The sequence below is a fragment of the Leptonotus elevatus genome, chromosome 21 (genome assembly GCF_054856555.1).
Source record: "Leptonotus elevatus isolate MCC_2025b chromosome 21, RoL_Lele_1.0, whole genome shotgun sequence".
NCBI classification, from domain to species: domain Eukaryota; kingdom Metazoa; phylum Chordata; class Actinopteri; order Syngnathiformes; family Syngnathidae; genus Leptonotus; species Leptonotus elevatus.
This window is the reverse complement of record NC_141259.1, coordinates 8,510,423-8,531,005: the sequence shown is the minus strand read 5'-3', so window position 1 is coordinate 8,531,005 and position 20,583 is coordinate 8,510,423. Positions and strand designations below refer to the sequence as shown.

General features: G+C 36.9%; 1 protein-coding gene across 3 annotated transcripts; it reads left to right on the top strand.

The window, feature by feature from the left end:
* Window positions 1–1,651: 1,651 nt before the first annotated feature.
* Window positions 1,652–18,887, top strand: snx16 (sorting nexin 16). 3 transcript variants are annotated; one of them, XM_086066481.1, is made up of 9 exons: window positions 1,652–1,800; window positions 2,786–3,309; window positions 5,550–5,636; window positions 7,812–7,960; window positions 8,067–8,136; window positions 10,508–10,644; window positions 10,957–11,082; window positions 12,886–12,927; window positions 16,143–16,282. In XM_086066481.1, exons 2-8 carry the CDS (start codon window positions 2,908–2,910, stop codon window positions 12,902–12,904), a joined length of 990 nt encoding a protein of 329 aa, XP_085922607.1. In that variant the 5' UTR covers window positions 1,652–1,800; window positions 2,786–2,907; the 3' UTR covers window positions 12,905–12,927; window positions 16,143–16,282. The 3 variants fall into 3 exon arrangements, 2 of the variants coding, with proteins under 2 accessions (XP_085922607.1, XP_085922606.1); XR_015092190.1 differs by having other exon boundaries at window positions 10,957–12,927; XM_086066480.1 differs by lacking the exon at window positions 12,886–12,927 and having other exon boundaries at window positions 16,143–18,887.
* The last annotated feature ends 1,696 nt before the right edge of the window (window positions 18,888–20,583 follow it).

Sequence of the window (20,583 nt, the reverse complement as noted above, 5' to 3'; positions counted from 1 at the left end):
GAAACCATTTAGCCAAAATGTCAACATTCTTAGATGGCGTGTAAAATAATTCAAACACTCTTAAAATGAGAGCACCGAACCTTGTGTTTTTTCTTCCACCCAGCTGTTAATGTTGACCTTGGCCACCTCTGCATTTTTATTTATTTTTTAAATCCACAAACTCCTATTCAGCTTGGTAGTACTTCCTGGTTTCCGCAAGGAAGCACTGGAAAGTGCGATTATGTGAAAATCTGCACAGAACAATCCAATTCTCATGTCAACAATATTTTTGCCAACAAGTGCTCCTCCGGTTATACATGAACCTACTGTTGAAAAAAAAAGAAAGAAAGTGTGACGTGTATGATCAGTCAATTCCTATGACCCTGTCACCTTAAAGGTGGCAATTGAATCAATTCTGAACAGATTCGGTATAAAGCAATATTTATTTAAAGCTGTTTGATTTGTGTTTGAATTGGAACCTTTAAATGATGCAGTTAAACTTCCCTTTTTAGTATTAAGCCTATCGAAAAAATTAATCAATTTATATTTTTCTGCCTGTGCTCTTAAGTGATTTTTAAAAAAAATTGGGCGGTGGGCATAGCTATTAGTTGAGAAATGTATACTTTCTCCAAATGGTAAAAAAACAAAACGCTTAACATATAACTTTTGGTATCAATGTTCCTTTCTAACCCCACCTTGTGCTTATTGTGGTTTACGTCTTGGCCACTAGGGGGCGGTATAATAGAGCTATACATATGATGATGACGAATGCATGTGAGTGAGTGAGTGTTGTATTTTATGCCTAGGTTTGTGTTCAAATCTGATGCTTCAAGCAACATTCATGATATTGTTAGCCTGTCAATGGTGTTTTGCATTGTGTGTTAGCATTGAGCTTGTAATCTGTTTGTTCTGTTTTTAGTTTGACAGATGTGGCAATAAACAGCTCGGAGGCTCTTGTTTGAAGCGTCTCTCATCTATTTGCCAACATGCGGCTTGTCGTGATGTCAGCGCTCCTCTTTTGCTCGGAAGTCAAAGCAATAAAACAACAACAACAACAACAACAACAACAAAACAAAAACGTTAAGTCAAGTCACAGTATTTTTTAAAATTAAACCCAGTTCATGACTTACAGATTTTCATTTCCCTGACACACCTAGTTTGTCAAATTAATTTTGTGGTATATGCCTTGTTGCCAACTTTGAACAGGTTTTCACTGCAATAGATCTGGAGTGCTCAAAGAAATGGGTGACATGTCTGTCTATTCCCTTCCCTGGTAGGCTAAATGATCAAATCTTTCAAGCTAAATTTTTGATTTCATTCTCCTGCCGAGTTACTAGCCAGTTAATATAGCAAAAAAATAAAAATAATACAGCTTATTATCTAGTCAAGGGGTATTGAAGTCCTTTCCATCACAGGCCACATCAGAATAATGTTGATCTCTAAATGTATATTGATCGTTACATAATGGCTTCTGTATTCAAGTGTGGACCTAAAATAGTGTTATTCAAAACATTAATTTACAGTAAATATTAGATTATACAGATATAATAGAATCTGGAAATAATTCATCCAAATGTTTTGAAAGACACGCAACTCGAGGTGTGACAAAGGTTACAATGAGTCATTTACGTGCTTATAGCCCCCTCGTGCGGCTGGAATACGTCACTGCAGTTGTGGGCTGATATTCAAGCATGCTAACATGATACAGAAGAGCAGATGACTGCGATGTGAAATGGACAAACAGCAACAAGACGACCACACGCCTGGCGGTCTGAGTTATAATTAAGAGTTCTTCAGAAGGGGGACGCTACCTGCCTTGCGGTATGTTATGCGTTTTAGTTTTCGTTATTTGAACTGTGTCCACTATCCACACATCACATGCTAGCTTACTAGCTAACATGGCATGGTAATGTGACCTACAGCTCTTAATTCATCTTTAAAACACTCCTTGGTGATAACGGCAAGAGTTGTTTGTTGATTGGGTTGTATAAAGTTAGTTTTATCCTCCACTTTTTATTGTATTTAATTTTATTTCAGCCGAACTTGATTGATTGAACTTGCTAGCTTGCAAAAGGTAACAGATGTCAACTATTTATCAGCAACTGTTTCGCTTACATTTGATTTAAGTATAAAAGGCAGCAGATAAGCACTACTGTGTAACGTTTGGGCGGGGGTTATCATGTTTCTTCTAAGTATTTCCACTTTTGATCTACAAGTACACAATTTGTCGTCACTAGTAAACACCTGGGCTGCACTAGTAACATCCAGGCGCAATGTATAGGCATGTGCCACACACTAGTAGCCTGTACTCAACTAGCAGCATCAATATGCCCACAATTGGTTTTGCCTGCCCAACTAATATGCCCAGTTGTCCTAATAGTGTGCAGAAAACGTCATGCAGTTGTGTAAGAACCATTATACTAGTTCATTGGCTTTTTATTAGTATTATTATTTTACTAGTATGTACAAAGAGCGTTCTAGCACACTGACCTCAAGCTGGAAATCAACGACATTGAATAAATGCTTTACATGAATAGTCTCTTGTAAGGTGTTTTTAAGAAATGAGGGTAGGTAAGTTTCACTCTTCATTTGACTCAGCTCTTGTAGTTGCGGTGTCGTCATGTTGCTATTTTTGTGCTGTCCACCAACGGTAACTAAAATGTGTTCCATAGGTGGGGAACCTAAAGCGCAACATTTGAGACCAAGCCTCGCAGTTGTAAAAACAAACACAATCAGTGCCCGAGTGGTAATTCAGATTGCAGATATGGTGATGTACATATAAAATATTTTGTAACATTTTCTCCAGGTTGTTGAACGTCTTCGCCAGCCCCTCTGACTGAGCGTTGTTGTCAGGCTTCTGTATCCGTCTGTGCCACCTGAAAGCAAGTCATCACGTTGGGACAGCGGTGACGGTCAGGAGCAGGGAGGATGGCTTCGCCTTTTGTGCCTGTCCCAGTGCCCTTGGACAGAGTCTCATCAAGTGGTAGTAACAAGCTGAGAAGGCCACCGCGAGCTTCCTCGCTGGGAAGCGTCTCCAGCAGCTCAGCGTCTTCATCCCCAATAATCATTTCAGCTGTGGAGGCGCATGGAAGAAGTTCCCAGCGTCAGTCTCGTTGCACGGGAAGAAGCAGTCGAAGCCAAACGCCACCGCCTCACCGGAGCCCTCTAATGCAGACAAGAGAAAATGGGACTCTTGAGCACTCAGTGGAGTATTCAAGTTGCCCTCGCTCTATTTCGGCTCCTATCGGGAGCCAGCAAGGAGGAGAGGAGAGGCCAATCACCCCAACAGTTCTTGGCTATGAAGTCATGGAGGAGAGGGCAAAGTTTACGGTACAGAAGCAGAGAATTATATGTGTTGTCTGGGATATAACTGTTTTTATTTTTTTTAAATACAAGTTACCATAATATTATTGCAATAGACAAGGGTAACAACATCCTTACTGTCACTTCAGGTTGAAGTTTACTGCAAAACTGACACATAAAACAAAAGAAAGTTAAATGTTGTACAACAAAACGCTAAAGTGTTAAACAGACTAGCCTAGACATACAGTAAAAAAAATAAAAAATAAATTAATAAAGTAATTCACTCTATTTTACATTTTTTATTTATAGTCAATTACATTTTAATTAACCAACACTTTAACCAAATAATAATGCGAATGTACAATTATTTATTTTTCAAATTTTTGAAACCATTTATAATAAATTAATTACATTATTTCATCATAAAAATGTAAAAATCTAAATACAAAATGACTTCATAAATTTTAATTAAACTACTACAGGAAGCAATGACTAAGTTGTCGCAAATACTACAAAACTCTTGATCATTTAAATTCTTGGCGGGTGGGCTGAATTAAAGCACGAAACGGGCCTTCATTTAACATTAATATGTCAAAAGAAGTATCAGCATAAATCTGGATGCAGTCTTAAAGCATTGGATGGATACATTTGATGCAACCTGAGTGTGTACAGCAACCTCTTTTCATGGGAGTTGGGTTCCGGACCCACCCACTAGGTTAAAATCAATACCCACAGACAAAGGGAGACTATAAGGATTTTTTTTAAGCAGTAAAACCAAAACAAACAAAAAAAGATTAATGTCAATAGACACAGACAAAGAGAGACCATGGGGATTTTTCTAATAGTTAAAAAGCAGTAAAAAATAAATAAATAAACAACCACGCACTTCAAACACATCCATCCATCCAGTTTCCGAACCGCTTATTCCTCATAAGGGTCACAGAACAAACTCATTAAAACGCATTATAAATGTACACATACCAAAATTTGCCATTAATAATGTATACTGTATACAAAACATTCTACATATGTAATAATAATGGGTGGGGATGGGTGAGTACTCATACAAAGTTATTGGTGGCCGTTTAATGATCAGGAACATAAAGCAAAAGTCTGACAGATGCTCGTTAAGAATTATGCATTTATTTAAATTCATTTTATTGTGTGATCTTTACAAAATATGTATTTTTATAAACAAATGGATGAGATTATAGAAATTGCTGTTAATTTCATGCAATTTAAAGGAAAATGCTATATTGGGATATATAGGGCTTTCTTTAAGATCATGTATCAGTTATTTATGTTTGGAAATTCTATGCATCAAAACTACTAGTGGTGTCATCACTTCGTATCAGTATAGGTGACTACTCAACAGTTGAGTACCGATACTGGTATCTGTCTGAAAATAAGTGTCAGGAGGGTGTAGTTTGGTGGAGGACTCAAAAGCAGCCAGGCAAGGATGCAGTCAAAAAGGGGATTTAATTAACTCATTCACTGCCATGTTATATAAAAAAAATAAATAATTGTAATTAAAAAATTAGGGGCAAGAGGCAATTTTTTTTAAAATTGTAATTAATCGCATGACTTCACTAGTTAACTCACGATTAGTCACAAATTTGATATTGGTTCTAAATGTACAATTAAAAAAATTCTAGGTTTTCATACTCTTGTTAACAAAAGTGGAAACAAATGTTCAACTAATAGAAATAGTTCAAATTAATTTTTGACGTTTATAACCGTCAATGGCAGTGAATGAGTTAAGAAAAAGGCAAACAAGGTACTTGGCGAAAATAACAAAATCAACGAGATCCAAAAACACAAGTCAAAGTAACAAACCAAACAAGGAAATGATGACGACATGGCATGGGCGTGACAGCGACTAGGGCTCAACCAGGAATGAAAGAAAGCAGGGAACTAAATACACACAGTAACGAGAGACACCTGGACAAGACACGCGTGGCTTGGGGAACTGATTGGGTAACACCTGGGACCGGGATGACAAGCACAGGAAGACATGATCAAACTTGACGAGACATTGACAAAGGGAGACGCACTAGGAAAACATGACCAATAAAACAAAACAAAACAAAACACAGACCATGACAAAAAGTTGACATCCTTAGTAATGGGATAAAAACAAAAAGAACATTAGTTTTATAGTTTCAGTCTTAAAATACCCCAGTTAATTTCAAGCAAGTCTGTTTTAAATATTGTAACCCCACCCAATGTTTTTAACCAGGTGTGTTCTATCTGCAATGTGTTTGTAGGTATACAAAGTCCTGGTCAGGAAAACCACAGATGAAAGTTGGGTTGTTTTCAGGAGGTACGCAGACTTTTCCAGACTCAACGACAAGGTGCGTTTGCCAGTGCATAATTGTTTATACATTGTGGGGAAATAACAGCCTTGTGATGCTCAAGTTTGCAATGCTGCATCCTCCTAAGGGATATGACTGCAATTAAGCCTTTTGTTTTCTCAGTCCGGTTTGTTTTGTTTCGGATTACACACTGGGAAGTGTTTACAACTAAACAAAGAAGACCACTATTCCCAAACAGTCAACCACCCTGAACTAACTAGGCGAGCAGAACGGTTTGTTCACAAATAGGCAGTCTGCAACGAATGGAATTCTCTCTGGTTTTCCACATATGGTAGAAATGTACAACAAGATGTCAAATGTATCTGTGTACAAACTCTTAATCGCCAAAAGTCGTGATTCTTCCCGTAATTGGGACAATTTTATAGCTTGAAGTACGGGTATTCAGGAAAGTTTTGTTGTTGTCGCATGATTGCTAATTACCACCATAAAGTGCAGTGGTCCCGAACTTTTTGTGTGTGCGCTGACAAATTCGGCCTCCATTCACGACAACAATGGGGGCGGTAGGATGTGAGGAAATATTCTTTGGGTTTATTTGTATTGCCCGAAATAACACAATTTAGGTGGTAAATGTTAAAATATCTTAATCTGTTCACTTAACTCCTTTTACTATTACACTGAAATCAGGATAGGAAGTGGCCATTTTGAAAGTCTGCTATATGCAAATGAAATGGCAAATGTGCGTATGTTAAAAGTGCACTTGTATATGTGACGAGGTTTATACGTTTCCTTTTGTTGAAATACATTACCTTATCATTTTATCAACATAAATCGAATAAGGGGTAGGACTAGATGAGTTTTTAACTTGCTCCTGCCCCCTTTGAACATATCAACTCTTTTTTTTCTTCTTCCTATTGTTTTTATTTTTTACTTTAATTTACATTTTAAACTTGTAATGTATTTTCTTTATGTTTATATGTTCAATAAAACCATAAACCAACATTTCATGATCACATGGATACAACATAGATGGCAATTTTCTTTTGATGGAGGATAAAACTAAATTCTCACCCTTTTTTTCAACAAAGGCATTTGCCCACACTATTGAGTTAAAGTCTCATCTCTGCGATTTTCATGCTTTCTGTGAAAATTGTCACTGAAACAAATCGCGGGCAGTTTCTCATTAGCATAGCACCCTCCTGCTGTTTGGCTGGCGCCAGCTCACACTACGCTCACGGCTGTCATCTTAAGTGAATGCACATTGACCCGCAAACAAAGTCCAGCATACTCCTGTACATACTGTGCATTGGATATAAAAGTCTACACACCCCTGTTTAAATGTCAGGTCAGACAAAAAGAAAAAGTGGTCAGGGAGGCTGCGATCATGCCGACACAAACTGTAAAGGATGTGCAGGAATTTCTGGCAATTACCGGCTGTTTACATGACAGCAATCTTTGCTAGAACAAATTAACTTTATTAGGGGTTAATCAGAGGTAGTTTAAAAATGTTTAAAAGTTGTCTCCACTTTGTGTGCCGAGTCCCAGTTTGAATGTGATCGGCTCATTCTGAACACTGCCTTTATCCCATGAGGGTGTGCGCACTTATGCAGTCACATTATTTCATTTTCCAGTTGAGCTGTACATGGGTCACATTAATGATGGAAAAAGTTCTAAATTAGTCTCTTTTTTGTGGGCTGACATTTTAGCCTTTATTTGTTTTTATTTATCTTTTTAACTCATTCACTGCCATTGACGTCTATAAACTTAAAAAAAAAATCATTTGAACTATTTCTATTAGCTTAACATTTGTTTCCCACTTTTGTTAACAAGAGTATGAAAACCTAGACATTTTTTAAATAAACTTTTTTGTTGAAAAAAAAAAAGATTATTAAAAATTAGGGGCGTCAGCGATTAATTAAATTTTTTTTAATTCATTGCATGACTTCAATAGTTAACTCACGATTAATTAAAAAAATTATATCTGTTCTAAATGTGCACTACATTTTTTTTCTAGGTTTTCATACTCTTGTAAACAAAAGTGGGAAAAATTGTCAATCTAATAGAAATAGTTCAAATTAATTTTTGACGTCTATAGCCATCAATGGCAGTGAATGAGTTAACTTCATTTACGAATGACCCGTCTTGTTTATTGAAAAAATCAAATCAAATCACGTGGATTGAGACATCAAAGTATGTCTGTGCTTGTTTGTATTCTAGTTGAAAGAGACATTTCCAGGCTTTCGGCTTGCACTGCCTCCCAAAAGGTGGTTTAAAGACAACTACGACAGCGACTTCCTGGAAGACAGACAGTTGGGACTGCAGGCCTTTTTGCAAAACTTGGTTGCACACAAGGACATTGCTAACTGGTATGTGACACAACCGTGCTGCAGAAACATCTTTTTGTTTCAACGTGATCTTTTCTACGCTGAATAAAGATGTATTCTCACATCATGCCTTCTCTCTGCTCGACAGCCAATCGGTGAGAGAGTTTTTATGTCTGGACGAGCCGCCGGGGCCTTTCGACAGTTTGGAGGAGAGCAGGGTAAGCCTTAGCATGGGCCCGCAGTGCTTTGTGTGGTGTGGTTTTCTGTGATATCAAAATGCAATTTTATATTATAAAGACATTTTTAACTGCTGACTGTATATGACTGAGTCTTAAAGTGTGTGCGATTTAATTTCCTCAAGACTCTGTCAGGTAAGGTTAGCTCGATATTCTTGCGAATCCTGATACGTGATGGTTTGTATTCCGAGCAAACTGACGAGAGTTTCGGTCTTGGGTGTGAACAGTGCCCAGGCTGCTTTTACACTATGTTCTTGGTGGCCACTGCCAGAGGACCTTGCCAGGGATTTTGGGCCCCATGAAATGAAATCTCATAGGTCTGTTTGAACATTTTGATACTGTTTTTATATAAAAGTATGCATTTGAATGACTTTTTATTATTATTTCCACATTTGTGAAAAGAACCAACTCTACATGCAAGCACTAGAAATGTTTTTACGAATCCTACTATTAACCAAAGATTATACAGTGGTGTCTTCAGTCTTGAGATATGAGTTGTGTCTATACTTTTACTACAGTCCTGCTCACCATTATTGGCACCCATGGACGTAAAGTACATCATGTGGAATATTTTCTGGAAAAAAAAAAGAAACAAGTAAATCCTTCTTTTTTCTTTTTTTTTTTACAGAGAAATTGTGTTTTATCCTAAAGACCGAATGCTTAAAAAACAATAAACAATGGGCGGAAAAAATAAAAATCTTAAAATGTGCTTTTTTTCCCTCCCTTCTTCCTGTAAATCAGTATGGGAACGCATTGTGACTCACATTTGGTAAATCACAAATGAGAATTCCCCGTTTTAAATCGTCTGCCCAATTGACAGGAATCAACCGATGAATGATGACTTTGACATTTTTAAAAGCCACTACACGAAACATTTGGAAGCTGTTCTCACTTCCAAAGGGCGTGCAGCCAAATATCGAAGACATTACTGCTGCACGTGCTGTTTTCAATTTGTTCTTTGGAATTACATTGTGAGTCGAAAAACTATTTCCTTTGTTGAATTATTTATTGGACATCCAATTAAAAGGCCCTGATGATACGAAATTAGTACATTTCCATTGATTTCTGAAGATATTGTCGAAATCATGCAAAAAATGAAGGGGTGCCAATAACAGTGAGCAGGACTGTACATTTAAACGTAACTCAAAGCACTCATATCTCAAATTGTTGTTCCTCATTGAAATGAATGGAAGTGCCATTAATTTGTTCCAGCATGTCACTCAAATTTTTTTAATAAGGAAATAAATAGCACTTAATTATATTGTACATAATAAAAAATGTGGAGTAATAACATAATTAAATTGAATGTAAAGCATTAAACAGATTGAGCATCATTTAATGCCGCATTCCAATTCAGTGTGCCGCTCCTTCTTGTTTGCCCGCTTTGTCCACCGGGAGGCAGTACTGTAAACTGTAAAATCAATTTTGCTGCTTTGCATTTGGGGCAATGGCAATAACATCCCAATTCCGTTCCATTCCTTTCCAAATGTGACTGGCCGTGATTGCCGTGGATGCCCGGTGAAAATGTTATAGTGACAATGACCACTGCCATAGTATAACAGTGAATTCAACTAAATCTGACAGCATATCAAAACCTGGAAGCGTTCTTCAATGGTATGAAAGCAAGCTAGGGCGCGCGTAAGCCAGTTCATCGCTCAATCATGGCGTGTCTACTGGGAACATAGTTCATTGTAAAAGTAGCTTAAGATCCGCTGATGTTCCGTTAGAACCACATGTTGTATGCGAATTCTGTAACCGCCGAGCACATTTAGTGCTTTTAAACAACACTCTCAGAGCCAACGATTACAATAACAAGTGATCGTTGACATTCTCAGACTTCGAGACTGTGACCGACTTTATGTTTCAAGTGGGATCAAATTAAACTAGAGCATGCCAGGAAGATCTCATGACTTGCACTGATATACTCTACTATTACTTTATATTATTTGAAACAAATATTCATCAGACAATTTGCACTTGTACATTATTCCCATTCCCATTTTCCTAGCTTCTGAATTAAAAACTGGTATTACTTTCCTGCTTTAGGGTTTCAATGGGGAAATAAAGTTTAGAGTCAGGCAACACTATTAACATAACGGAAGCCTTTGCTTTATTTTTATCACCGGGTGTAGCAATAAAGTCCAATTTAGCATTTATCAACACAAAACCATAATATGTCAAGGCTGAACAGAAGAAAACACTAAACCGCAACAGAATTAGAGACAGATTTCACAAATGATATTGCCACCCCCCCAAGATGATAGAAATACATGACAACATTCCTTTTACAAAGAACCTTTCATTTCATTTAGCAAGTACGCTAATTTTCTCCATTGTTGCATCCACTTCGAAGGCTTTCTGTGAGACTCTAGAAGAAAGCAACTACCGTCTTCAGAAAGAACTGCTGGAGAAGCAAAAAGAGATTGCCTCGCTCAAGAGGAGCCTGCGGGAGAAAGAGCAGGCCATTCTGCTTATGGAGAAGAATATCAAGTCAGTAGGAAAGTGCATACGCACATTACACACAAGTGATGTATGAATTGTAATTATTCGGAAATATGATTCAAAATCGTACTTGGGTTTGATGCCTTTCAGAATGTGCCGTCGTTAGTCACCCAGTTGCAGTATTGCCTCCATTGAGGCATTGCTACACAATGTAACCTTATTGCAAATGCTAGTTTAAATTGTTGAACAAGGAAAAATCAACACTTAAAAAAAAAAAAAAAGGGAAAGAAAAGTTTTCTCTAGATTACACTTGCTCATATACCGTATTACAACTGTCTGGGGTTTGTGTGTGCGTGTCAGTGGTGAGTGTGTGACTTTGCAGTCTCCTTGCGGCCTGTCAGCGCAGGGCAGTGAGAGCAGCGCGGATGCAGATGTGGAATCATCATCTGCTGCAGAGGCTGATCAGGACATGCCAAACGACCCTGGGTAAAGAAACAAAACGCATGTAAACACCAGATAAAAGCCATCACAAGCATAATAAATGCAAATATATGCATAAAAAGGTATTATTTATTTGTTTTTACAATATTTTAATTAGCCAAATAGCATCAGCTCATGTACGTCTTTACTAGGGCTGGGTTTAAAAAAAAAAATCGATATATCGAATCGATATTCCTTTTCATAGCCCAATATCGATACTTTTAATATGCCCCTCAACATAAATTAATGTGCCTTCTCGCGTCACAGGGAAAACTATTCTACAACCCCCCCCCCCCCCCCCCAGTGTTTTTGCCACTTTATTTACATAGTGCTGTGGTTGTAATCGATTTTAATTATTATTTATTGTTTTGATCCGGTCATGTTCAATAAAACATACATGATTAATGTAACTGCATTGGATTCAATTTTAAATGTAAATATTCATATTTCAAATTATTTATTTGTTTTGTATTGTATTATTTTAATTATTTGTATTTATTTTTTATTTTAAATAATTTTTTTATTATTTATATTTTATTTTTTCATTTATTTATTTTTTCCGAATCTTTCAATTAGTTTTTTTCAATTTCGATTTCAATTATTTGTTTTGACCAGGTCATGTTCAATTAAAAAAAACATGATTCATGTTACTATGTTGGATTAAATTTTAAGTGTAAATATTCATGTATTTTTTTCATACTAATGCACCAAGTAAGAGCAAGAAGTTTCTACTATTTACAGCATTGGTACTTGAATGTCTTCCATATAAAATTGGTACTGAATTAAATCCTTAATTGAATCAAAAATCCATGTGAATCGTGAATCGAATCAAGGCTTTCTGAATCGAATCGAATCGATTTTGGAAAACTGAATCGATACCCAGCCCTACTTCCAACAGTCTTCTGTTATTCACAACAAAGCAATATGGTTTGTTTTGTTTTTTGGCTTTCTATCAAAAATAAAACCCAAAGTGATGCCACCTGTCTTTATAGGTAAGTTCAAATCGGGACACATTGCATACTATTTTAGTCTGGCTTTAAAAGCTAATGGGACATTTTCTGTTAACATCAGACTCGGGAACTTTGGTCCCATTTTTGCTCTAAAAAGCGCCCCCATAAAACGTCACATTTAAGAGCGGCAATAACCATGCTGTCTAATCAGCATCTTGATCTGGAGGCGAGTTCAGCTCATGAAAAATAGGTGCAGAAACACGGGTGTTTCATTTATATTTTTATGTATTTTTAACAAAAAATCAACAGCTTTATAATTTCGCTGCATTCACTGCTGGGATTGTGGGACATCATTTTGATTTATGATGTGTTCAACATGCTGTCTTTATACATCATCAAAAGATATGATTTGAAAAAAACTAAACGACCACCAGCAGGTGGTATAATTTACTGTAGTTAATCACACCATGTCTGTCATGTGTACTAATTCCAGACATCATTAATCATCAGTCTCCTGTTATATGAAATGAAGAATGTATTTTTGTTTCAAACCAGATGCAACCAGTTGGCTGAAGATATGAATCAATTTGTTGTTTTAACGAATCTATTTTGCCTGTTGCACAGATGTCTGATATCATTCTCCTCACAAGTTAAAACAAGAAAACAAACTGCATTACCAATCTGTCTCAGTTGTAATTCATGACAAAAAGGGGAATCTGTACAACAGAGTGCAAAATCTGAATTAGTCACCCACTTCACGCTTTATTTTTTTATAGATTTTTTTATTGTACTTATTTTCTGGGTATAAAAGATTGTTTTCTTTACAATCCTATCTGCTCTTTACAATCACATTCTACAGTCATGTGGTCCCTATCTGAGAAGCGAGTCCAGAACATGTGAGGTACTAAATATAGCTGTCCTGCAGGCTCGCCCTGTGGGCTTCCCTCTTTTTTCCTCCTCTACATTAACATGCATCCCATATTTTTGCTGCTGTCACTCTTTTGTGCATTCAGGGCGGGAAATAGTGATACTGATATTTAGGATGATATTTTTGTTGGTTGGGGTCAAATCATTTTCAGTTCAGCAGTTCATCGAGCAGTGCTACATTGGACTGTGCTTATCAGCGCCATGCGATTTATTAATTATTTTAACCCATTCATATTGTGCCGAGCAAAAAAAAAAAAAATGGTTGGACAAATATGTGTGATATAAATTGGAACGTATGATATTCCACAGGGTTCAATTCTGGGGCCTGTGCTGTTTTCATTGTATCTGCTGTTCCATTTTAAGAAACCAGCGGTGGTTGTTTTTAAGTGCTGTATAAATATAGTTGAGTTGAGTGATGCGAGTCAGCGTCCGAATTGCATGATTTGCAAATACCAAGTTGAGCAATTTTAGTCCAGCACAAGTAGCTATCTAGCAAAACTAAAGGAACACTTCCTTAAAGGGGAAGCCAAACCCTCCAAACAATTCTTGACAGTAATATGTTCTATGCAGCCCCACTTGTCTAAATATGGTATTTTGGTTAACTCATTCACTGCCAATGACGGTTATAAACGTTCCAAATTTTTTTTTTAAACTATTTCTATCAATTTCACATTTTTTTCTACTTTTGTTTACAAGAGTATGAAAACCTAGATTTCTTTTTTTTTTTATTGTACAGAACAGATATAAAATGTGTGATTAATCGTGAGTTAACTGGTGAAGTCATACGATTAATTACAATAAAAAATTGTAATCGCCTGACACCCCTAATTTTTAATAACCATCTCGTCAGGCGATGAAATTTTTTATTTTGTAATTAATTGCATGACTTGACACATTTTATATCTGTTCTAAATGCACAATAAACATTTTTTTTCTAGGTTTTCATACTTTTGTTAACAAAAGTGGGGGAAAAAAGTTAAACTAATAGAAGTTTTTGACGTTTATAGCCGTCAGATGGCGGTGAATGAGTTAATATTGAGTTAAGCAGCTAAATCCAGCCATTTTTTATCAATATCAGAAGGCGGACATTTTGAAAATGACATCACAGTTGCTCAGGTAACAGCCAATCACAGCGCAGCTTCAGAAAACGGGTGAGCTGGGATTGGTCGTTGAGCCCTGAGTAACTGTGATGTCATTTTTCAGTCGGCGGCAAGTGGCAAAATGGCCGCCGCCTGAGATGGATAAAAATGGTTAGATTTTGCTGCATAACTCGTGAAATCAGAATGTCATGTTTACACTAGTGAGGTCACATATTATTGTCAAGAAATGTTTAATGTTGACTTCCCCTTTTAAGATGCATAGAGATTTAGAATACAAAAACACTTCGGACAGACAATCTAGAAGAGGTAGTGTGTTTCCAAACAAATTGGCCCTGTTCAATTTTGGTAACCATTTAAATAAAGTTTACAAATCCTTCACCTGATTCGTACCGAAGAAAGTGGACTACAAGGGTTTAAGCACCCTTAATTGTAATCTGTGTCAGATTGTTCACCATTATTTCAAAATAGGACAACATTTACAAAATGTTTTGACTATGACTGGTCAGATGACCAAGTCAATGCTCGGATGGGTGCACGTGCGCGCCTATTCATCATCTTCAGCACCCTCGGCGACATCATCATCATCATCAAGATTTTTTTGAGGGGGCGGAATGTGTGTAACATCTGCTCAAAGTGCCGGATGCAAATAAAAAAAATCCCCCTCAGGGCTAACATTAGCCGTCGTAGCAATTAATCTATTCTTGTGATTGTATCAGTCATAAATGTAAATGTTTGCAATTTTATATAAACTCCCGCATAAAAGCAAACTGAACGGACATCATTTGGAAGAACTGTAAACAGTGTTATTCTGACACTTTTTTGTACATTTCCTCAAGTGTTGGAGCGGAAGCTAAGTGTAACCTGAATAGCACTACCTTGAGTGTTAAATTGACCACACCCACATTTCCTGTGAAGGACAAACTCTCCAATTTCCAGCCTGCTGTCAGCATTTCAATAGCGATACATCCCGATGTTGTTGGGGCAGCATGGCTCAGTGGTAGAATGGCCGTCTCCCCGACCCTGAGAGTGTGGGCGGGTTCGATCCCAGGCTGGAGTAACTATGTCAAAATATCCTTGAGCAACATACTGAACCCCAAAGTTGCTCCTGATGCCGTGTCATCAGTTGTCAAAAGAGCTTTGAGGGCATTGTAAGGAGGAAAAACGCTACATAAATGAAGTACATAAAAAAAAAAAAAATACATTTAACACTACCAGTGTAGATTTGTAACATTATGCAGTGTTGGAGTAACACTGGTTAAGTGTCAAAAAGTAACACTTTGAAAAGTGTCAGATTTACACTTCTTGGTGTGGACACATATAAACACTTTTCTAGTGTTAAATTTAACACTACTCAGTGTCAATCTAACACTAGCAATTTAGCATTTAAAAAAATCCTGGATTGACTAATACAACTTTTTAATCTAAGAAGGGGGAGCGCCTTAACTTTTTTTATTTTTTTATTATTTTTTTATTTTTTACACCTAGTTATTCTCCTAACCCCTTTGATGTTCTTCTCTTAAGACCCATTGTTGAGGCTCTTTTTGCTGTGATGATAAGCAAATTAAAATGCATCGAACATGCTCTCATGAGGTACGCCGAGGTCTTGCATGACGTGCTGAGATGTCGTTTGAAGTGCTGGATGGGGCTTTGACCTTATAGGTTTCACTGCGCCGATTGTGTCTTTTTCAATTTTTGCTTTGTTTTTCACATCTGCAGTCAACTGACTAGTCGGAAAATGACTTGACCCCAAGTGTACACTTTGTGTTGTTTTGGCTGTTGCGCACTCCTCCCTTCCGTCACTAACACATGACCATCTTCACATGGTGGCCTGATGTGAGGGCCGCTAGCCTTGGCATTCCCCCTTTTTCTGCTTTTTCACGCTATTCGATGTCTTGAAGATTAGGGAACCGCAGCGCCCCTATAGAACGCAGATGTTTGCCGGCGGCGCTAATGTGTCTTCTTACTTATGGAATTTATTGGCGCTATTGTTGGCAGAATGTCATTTGCTCTTTTTGTGGCTGTCCACACGTGAAAATGTCCCCCCAGTTATTGTCATATCCAACGGATCATCTGTGCTTTTCCTCTCCAGTGGCACATGCAAAGTCCATCTGGGGCGATCCTCGGCCTGCTGGTGCGGGCCGTCACTCGGCGCCTCTCCACCAATCATCCAGGTCATCCATCTTGATCAACACAAGATGAACTATTAAAAACCCTGGTCTTTCTTCTTCTTCTTCTTCTTCTCACACCATGTCCATCAGCTTCTCCCTTTTTGTGTTTCACAAAGCTGTGCATTTCCTTTTCTTCTGTCAGATGTTCCTGAATTCCTTTATGAGTGGCAGGGTTTGGATTTTGTTGGAAAGTTTTGTGGCTCGGATTATGTTACTATTATATGATATTTAAAAGAGAGCTTCCTGGTTCGGCCACAGCGTGTTTCCATTTTTATATGGTTTCCATATGATGGGTCATGGGAACTTGTACCTGATGTTGAGATGAAATATTCGGAAGTCTTTATAACATGCTATAACATTAATATCTGGAATCACTTAAGAGTTTCACGTGACTTAAACGCCTTTTAGGCTGTCTGCGTTATAATTTAGCCATCCTGCTGACTCAAAGCCGAGTTTGGCTTCTTGATCCAAAAAAGAAAAGAAAAGTTGAGGACATTAATAGCAATTGTCACTTTATAAATAAACTTGAATCATCTCATCAGTTTAAGCTAACTTCTGTTAAGAAGCTCCTTAAAGTGGAAGTCAACACAAAAATGTTCTTTTGCCACAACGGCATTGTAATTATTATTTGTGGAATATGAGTTAAGCCGCAAAATCCACACATTTTTATCCATCTCAGGGCGCGTCCATTTTGCCACTTGGTGTCGACTGAAAATGACATCATAGTTGCTCAGGGCTCACATAACCACCAATCACGTCCCCGCTAAACAGGTTAGCCATTTTCAGGCACAGACTCGCGGCTGAACCCAGAGGGCGGCCATCTTACGTTGCCACGTTTACTGATAACGCCTTTTATTTTGTATATATATATTTTTTTTCTTTCTGAAAACACTGTTTTACACTAGGATCTCTGTTTGTGAGTAATGAGAGCCTCTCAAAGAGTGAAATTCAATGTTTGCATCGACCATTCAGACTTAGTCCATTCATACAGTATACAAGTCAGTGTTTTCAGGAGGCGGCCATATTTTAGGTGGCGAAAATGTCTGCCCCCTGAGATGGATAAATATGGGTGGATTTTGCTGCTTAACTTATATTGCACAAATGCAACATGAATCAGAATAGTGTGTTTAAATTAGCGGGGTGGGGGGGGGGGTGTGTGTGCATAGAACACTTTACAGTATTGTAAAGAAAGCTTTTTGGTTGACTTTCCTTTTAAGGCCGACAACTGGTCAACATTTCTGTTCGGGTAGTGCTCGCTAGACGGACCTCCCAATCCGGGAAGCACCTCTATGATGTACAATATCACTTAAGTCATTTTTATTGAGTTCACAGTCACATGGGAGATTCTGGACCACTCGAACGATCTTGATGATCAGCAAAATACCATTTTGAGCACCTCGGTCTGCTATTGGTTACAACCTCACAATTTTTCTGTTTGTCAGATTCATTGAAGACTGCATTATTTTTGTTTGTCTGGATGTGCCGGTATGGAATCCAACAATATTTCATCTTTTGCAAATAATTGCACGTTTGCTCTTTTCACGTTTTGTCACATTCCACGATTTCACACACTCGTATGTTATGGCAGCCTGAAGGCAATGCCAGATAAAGTGCAACAAAAAAAAAATGTTTACAACACTTTACCTCCCCTGGCAATGTGCTTACCAACAGAAGTTGACAATGTCCACTAGCATACTGTGATGGGTGTATGCTTAGTTGTATTGATTCTTGGTTGTTGACATTAGCTGCAAAACTGTAACACAAAAAAACAGTTTTCAGCCTTGTTTGTTGACCCTTTATTAATACTAAGATTGTTGCTTCCTTAAAGCCATATTTTTTTTTTAAAACAGAATTGATTTTTGAGATGAACATGTGTTGACTAGGTTTTGTTTTGTGGTAAGTGACTCACTGTGAAGCACTTTATGGATATAAACAATAACACTTAATAACGATGATAATAACATTGCTTTGATTTGCTTTTGTTCTATTGTGTTGATTTGAGAGAGAAATGCCTTTCCGTTGACACAATCTGTCTTTATTCTGAATTCTAGTTGAATATCAATTGTGGTTTTACTTGCTTACTTGTGTTTTTGTTAAGTGCCTTGAACATATTTCACATTTTCATTGAGTGGGTTATTGTAGCTTTGTGTATAAAATGTGTTGCTGTACATCTCACCGCCATGTGCTATTAAAGGAAATCATGTTTTAAAGGACACACCTATAAGCCGCTGCTTCAAATAGACTGGATCGAGTTGTTTTTTATAATAGTATGTATGCTAATTGAGAGCCTGATCCCACCTTTCTATATTTAATGTGTATTGTTTACGGTGGGTATAAAAACACTCTAAAATCCAATCGTAAAACTGGATATGGCTATCTTAATAAAAAAAAATAGATATTGTTTTTTTTTTAGTATAGCACTTGTTTGTGGGTCAACATTTACAGTAGGCCTAATTACTTGATGTTTTCATAATTAATTAAAGACCTATGTTTGATTTCAGCTTCTCACGAGTAAATATTGTCCGATTTCTGTATTCCTCTATGCAAGCAGACGGATTATCTTGTGTTGGATCAAAATAAAACATTTGCAAACATCTGCTTGTACTTTGGGTTTCTGCCACTTTTCCGACATGTTATGGACCAATCAAATAACTGAATCATAATTTATGTTTTTGTGTTTTCTGCACTGTTTTGAAAAACAATCCTGTTTTTTAAATAAAGGGATGAAAACATTTTTTATATCTGGTTCATCGATTCATTTAGTATTTGGCATATTCATCGATTATCAAAATAATTGTGCCGCTCTAGTCTGCAATTAAGACCTCCGGGGAAAGTAAACTCTGGTTTTATGGTTCATCTCCCTATTAAACAGGACAGGTGCATCTTCCCGGTCTGACATTTTATTGACCGTACCTATTCACTTTTCAGAGATGTTTTTTTTCTATGTTGTCTTGAGATCGTGGTTAACCATATTTTCCTTTTCCATACTTTCCTTCTGATGTCACACTCTCAACAAGGCAGGAGATGGCAATAAATGGCCTTTTGGTGTGTTTTGACAGACAGACAAGACCAGGATCGCAATAGGCTAACTCAATAATAACGTCTGGTACTCAGAGAATGACGAAGGATGACCAGCTGTGCTATTTCGTATTCCTGAGTCCAGACTTCGAAAAGATACCGGTAAATAAATACACTCCTGTAACGATAGTGAGCACAAATTGTATAGCTGTGTATTGTTATTTGTCCATTATGTTATGTTATGAAATGCAGGTTTTGAGCCTGATTGATCCCTTCAGACCAAAGTCGATTTACCGGTACTATATCTCAGGATGAGGATGAATGTTATTGTGTTCACTGACTAAAAAAGGAAGAAAAAAAAAAGTGAAAATAAAAACGGATCGAAAAAAATATTTTGAAAATTTAATTAAAAAAAATTATATAAATGGAAATAAATTTATTTATATATATATTACATATCTATTATATTATTTAAATATATATTTAAATATATATATATATATATATATTTAAATATATATATATATATATATATATATATATATATATATATATATATACATACACACACACACACACAAATAAATAAATACATTTGTATTACATTTTTGAATTATATTTTTTATATTCGTTTTTATTTTCACTTTTAGTCATTTATCAATTTTTTGTTTTGGTCCATACTGCAAGTCGAAATGTTACTCAAATGAGGGGGCGGTCCTTGGGTTGGACTCCGCCATTGGTCGAGTGAGCGGCTCAGCGAACAAGGAAGTCTCGCCGGCTTGCATTGGAGAGCTCCAACAATGGACGACTATCTTGTCCACTGTCACATCGACTTGTCGAGCAACTCAAGTCGTAAGTTGTGGTGACAGTGGACAAGATAGTCGTCCAAGACACGCTTAGGACCGCCCCCTCATTTGAATAACATTTCGTCGTGGCAGTATGGACCAAAACTGCCCAAATTTAAAAAGGACTAAATAAATGACTAAAAGTTAAAATAAAAACGGATATATAATTACAAAATTAAATGCATATATATATATATATATATATATCGTTTTACATTTATATTTATTTTTGGGGAGTTTTTTGAATTTTTTTATATCTGTTTTTGTTTTCACTTTTGGACATTTTATTTATTTAGTCATTTTTTTTATTTTGAATTTTGGCAGTTTCGGTCCTCTATAGACAGCTTGTTGATTTGACTATTATGTGTCCTCTAGTCCTACCACAGGATTGAAGGATTTTTTTTTAAAAATCCACTGTAAAATATTTACCAGATAAGATAACTACTGTCCTTCCCAAGTTTGGCTCGGGACTCTGGATTGTCAGACGATATCGTTCCTG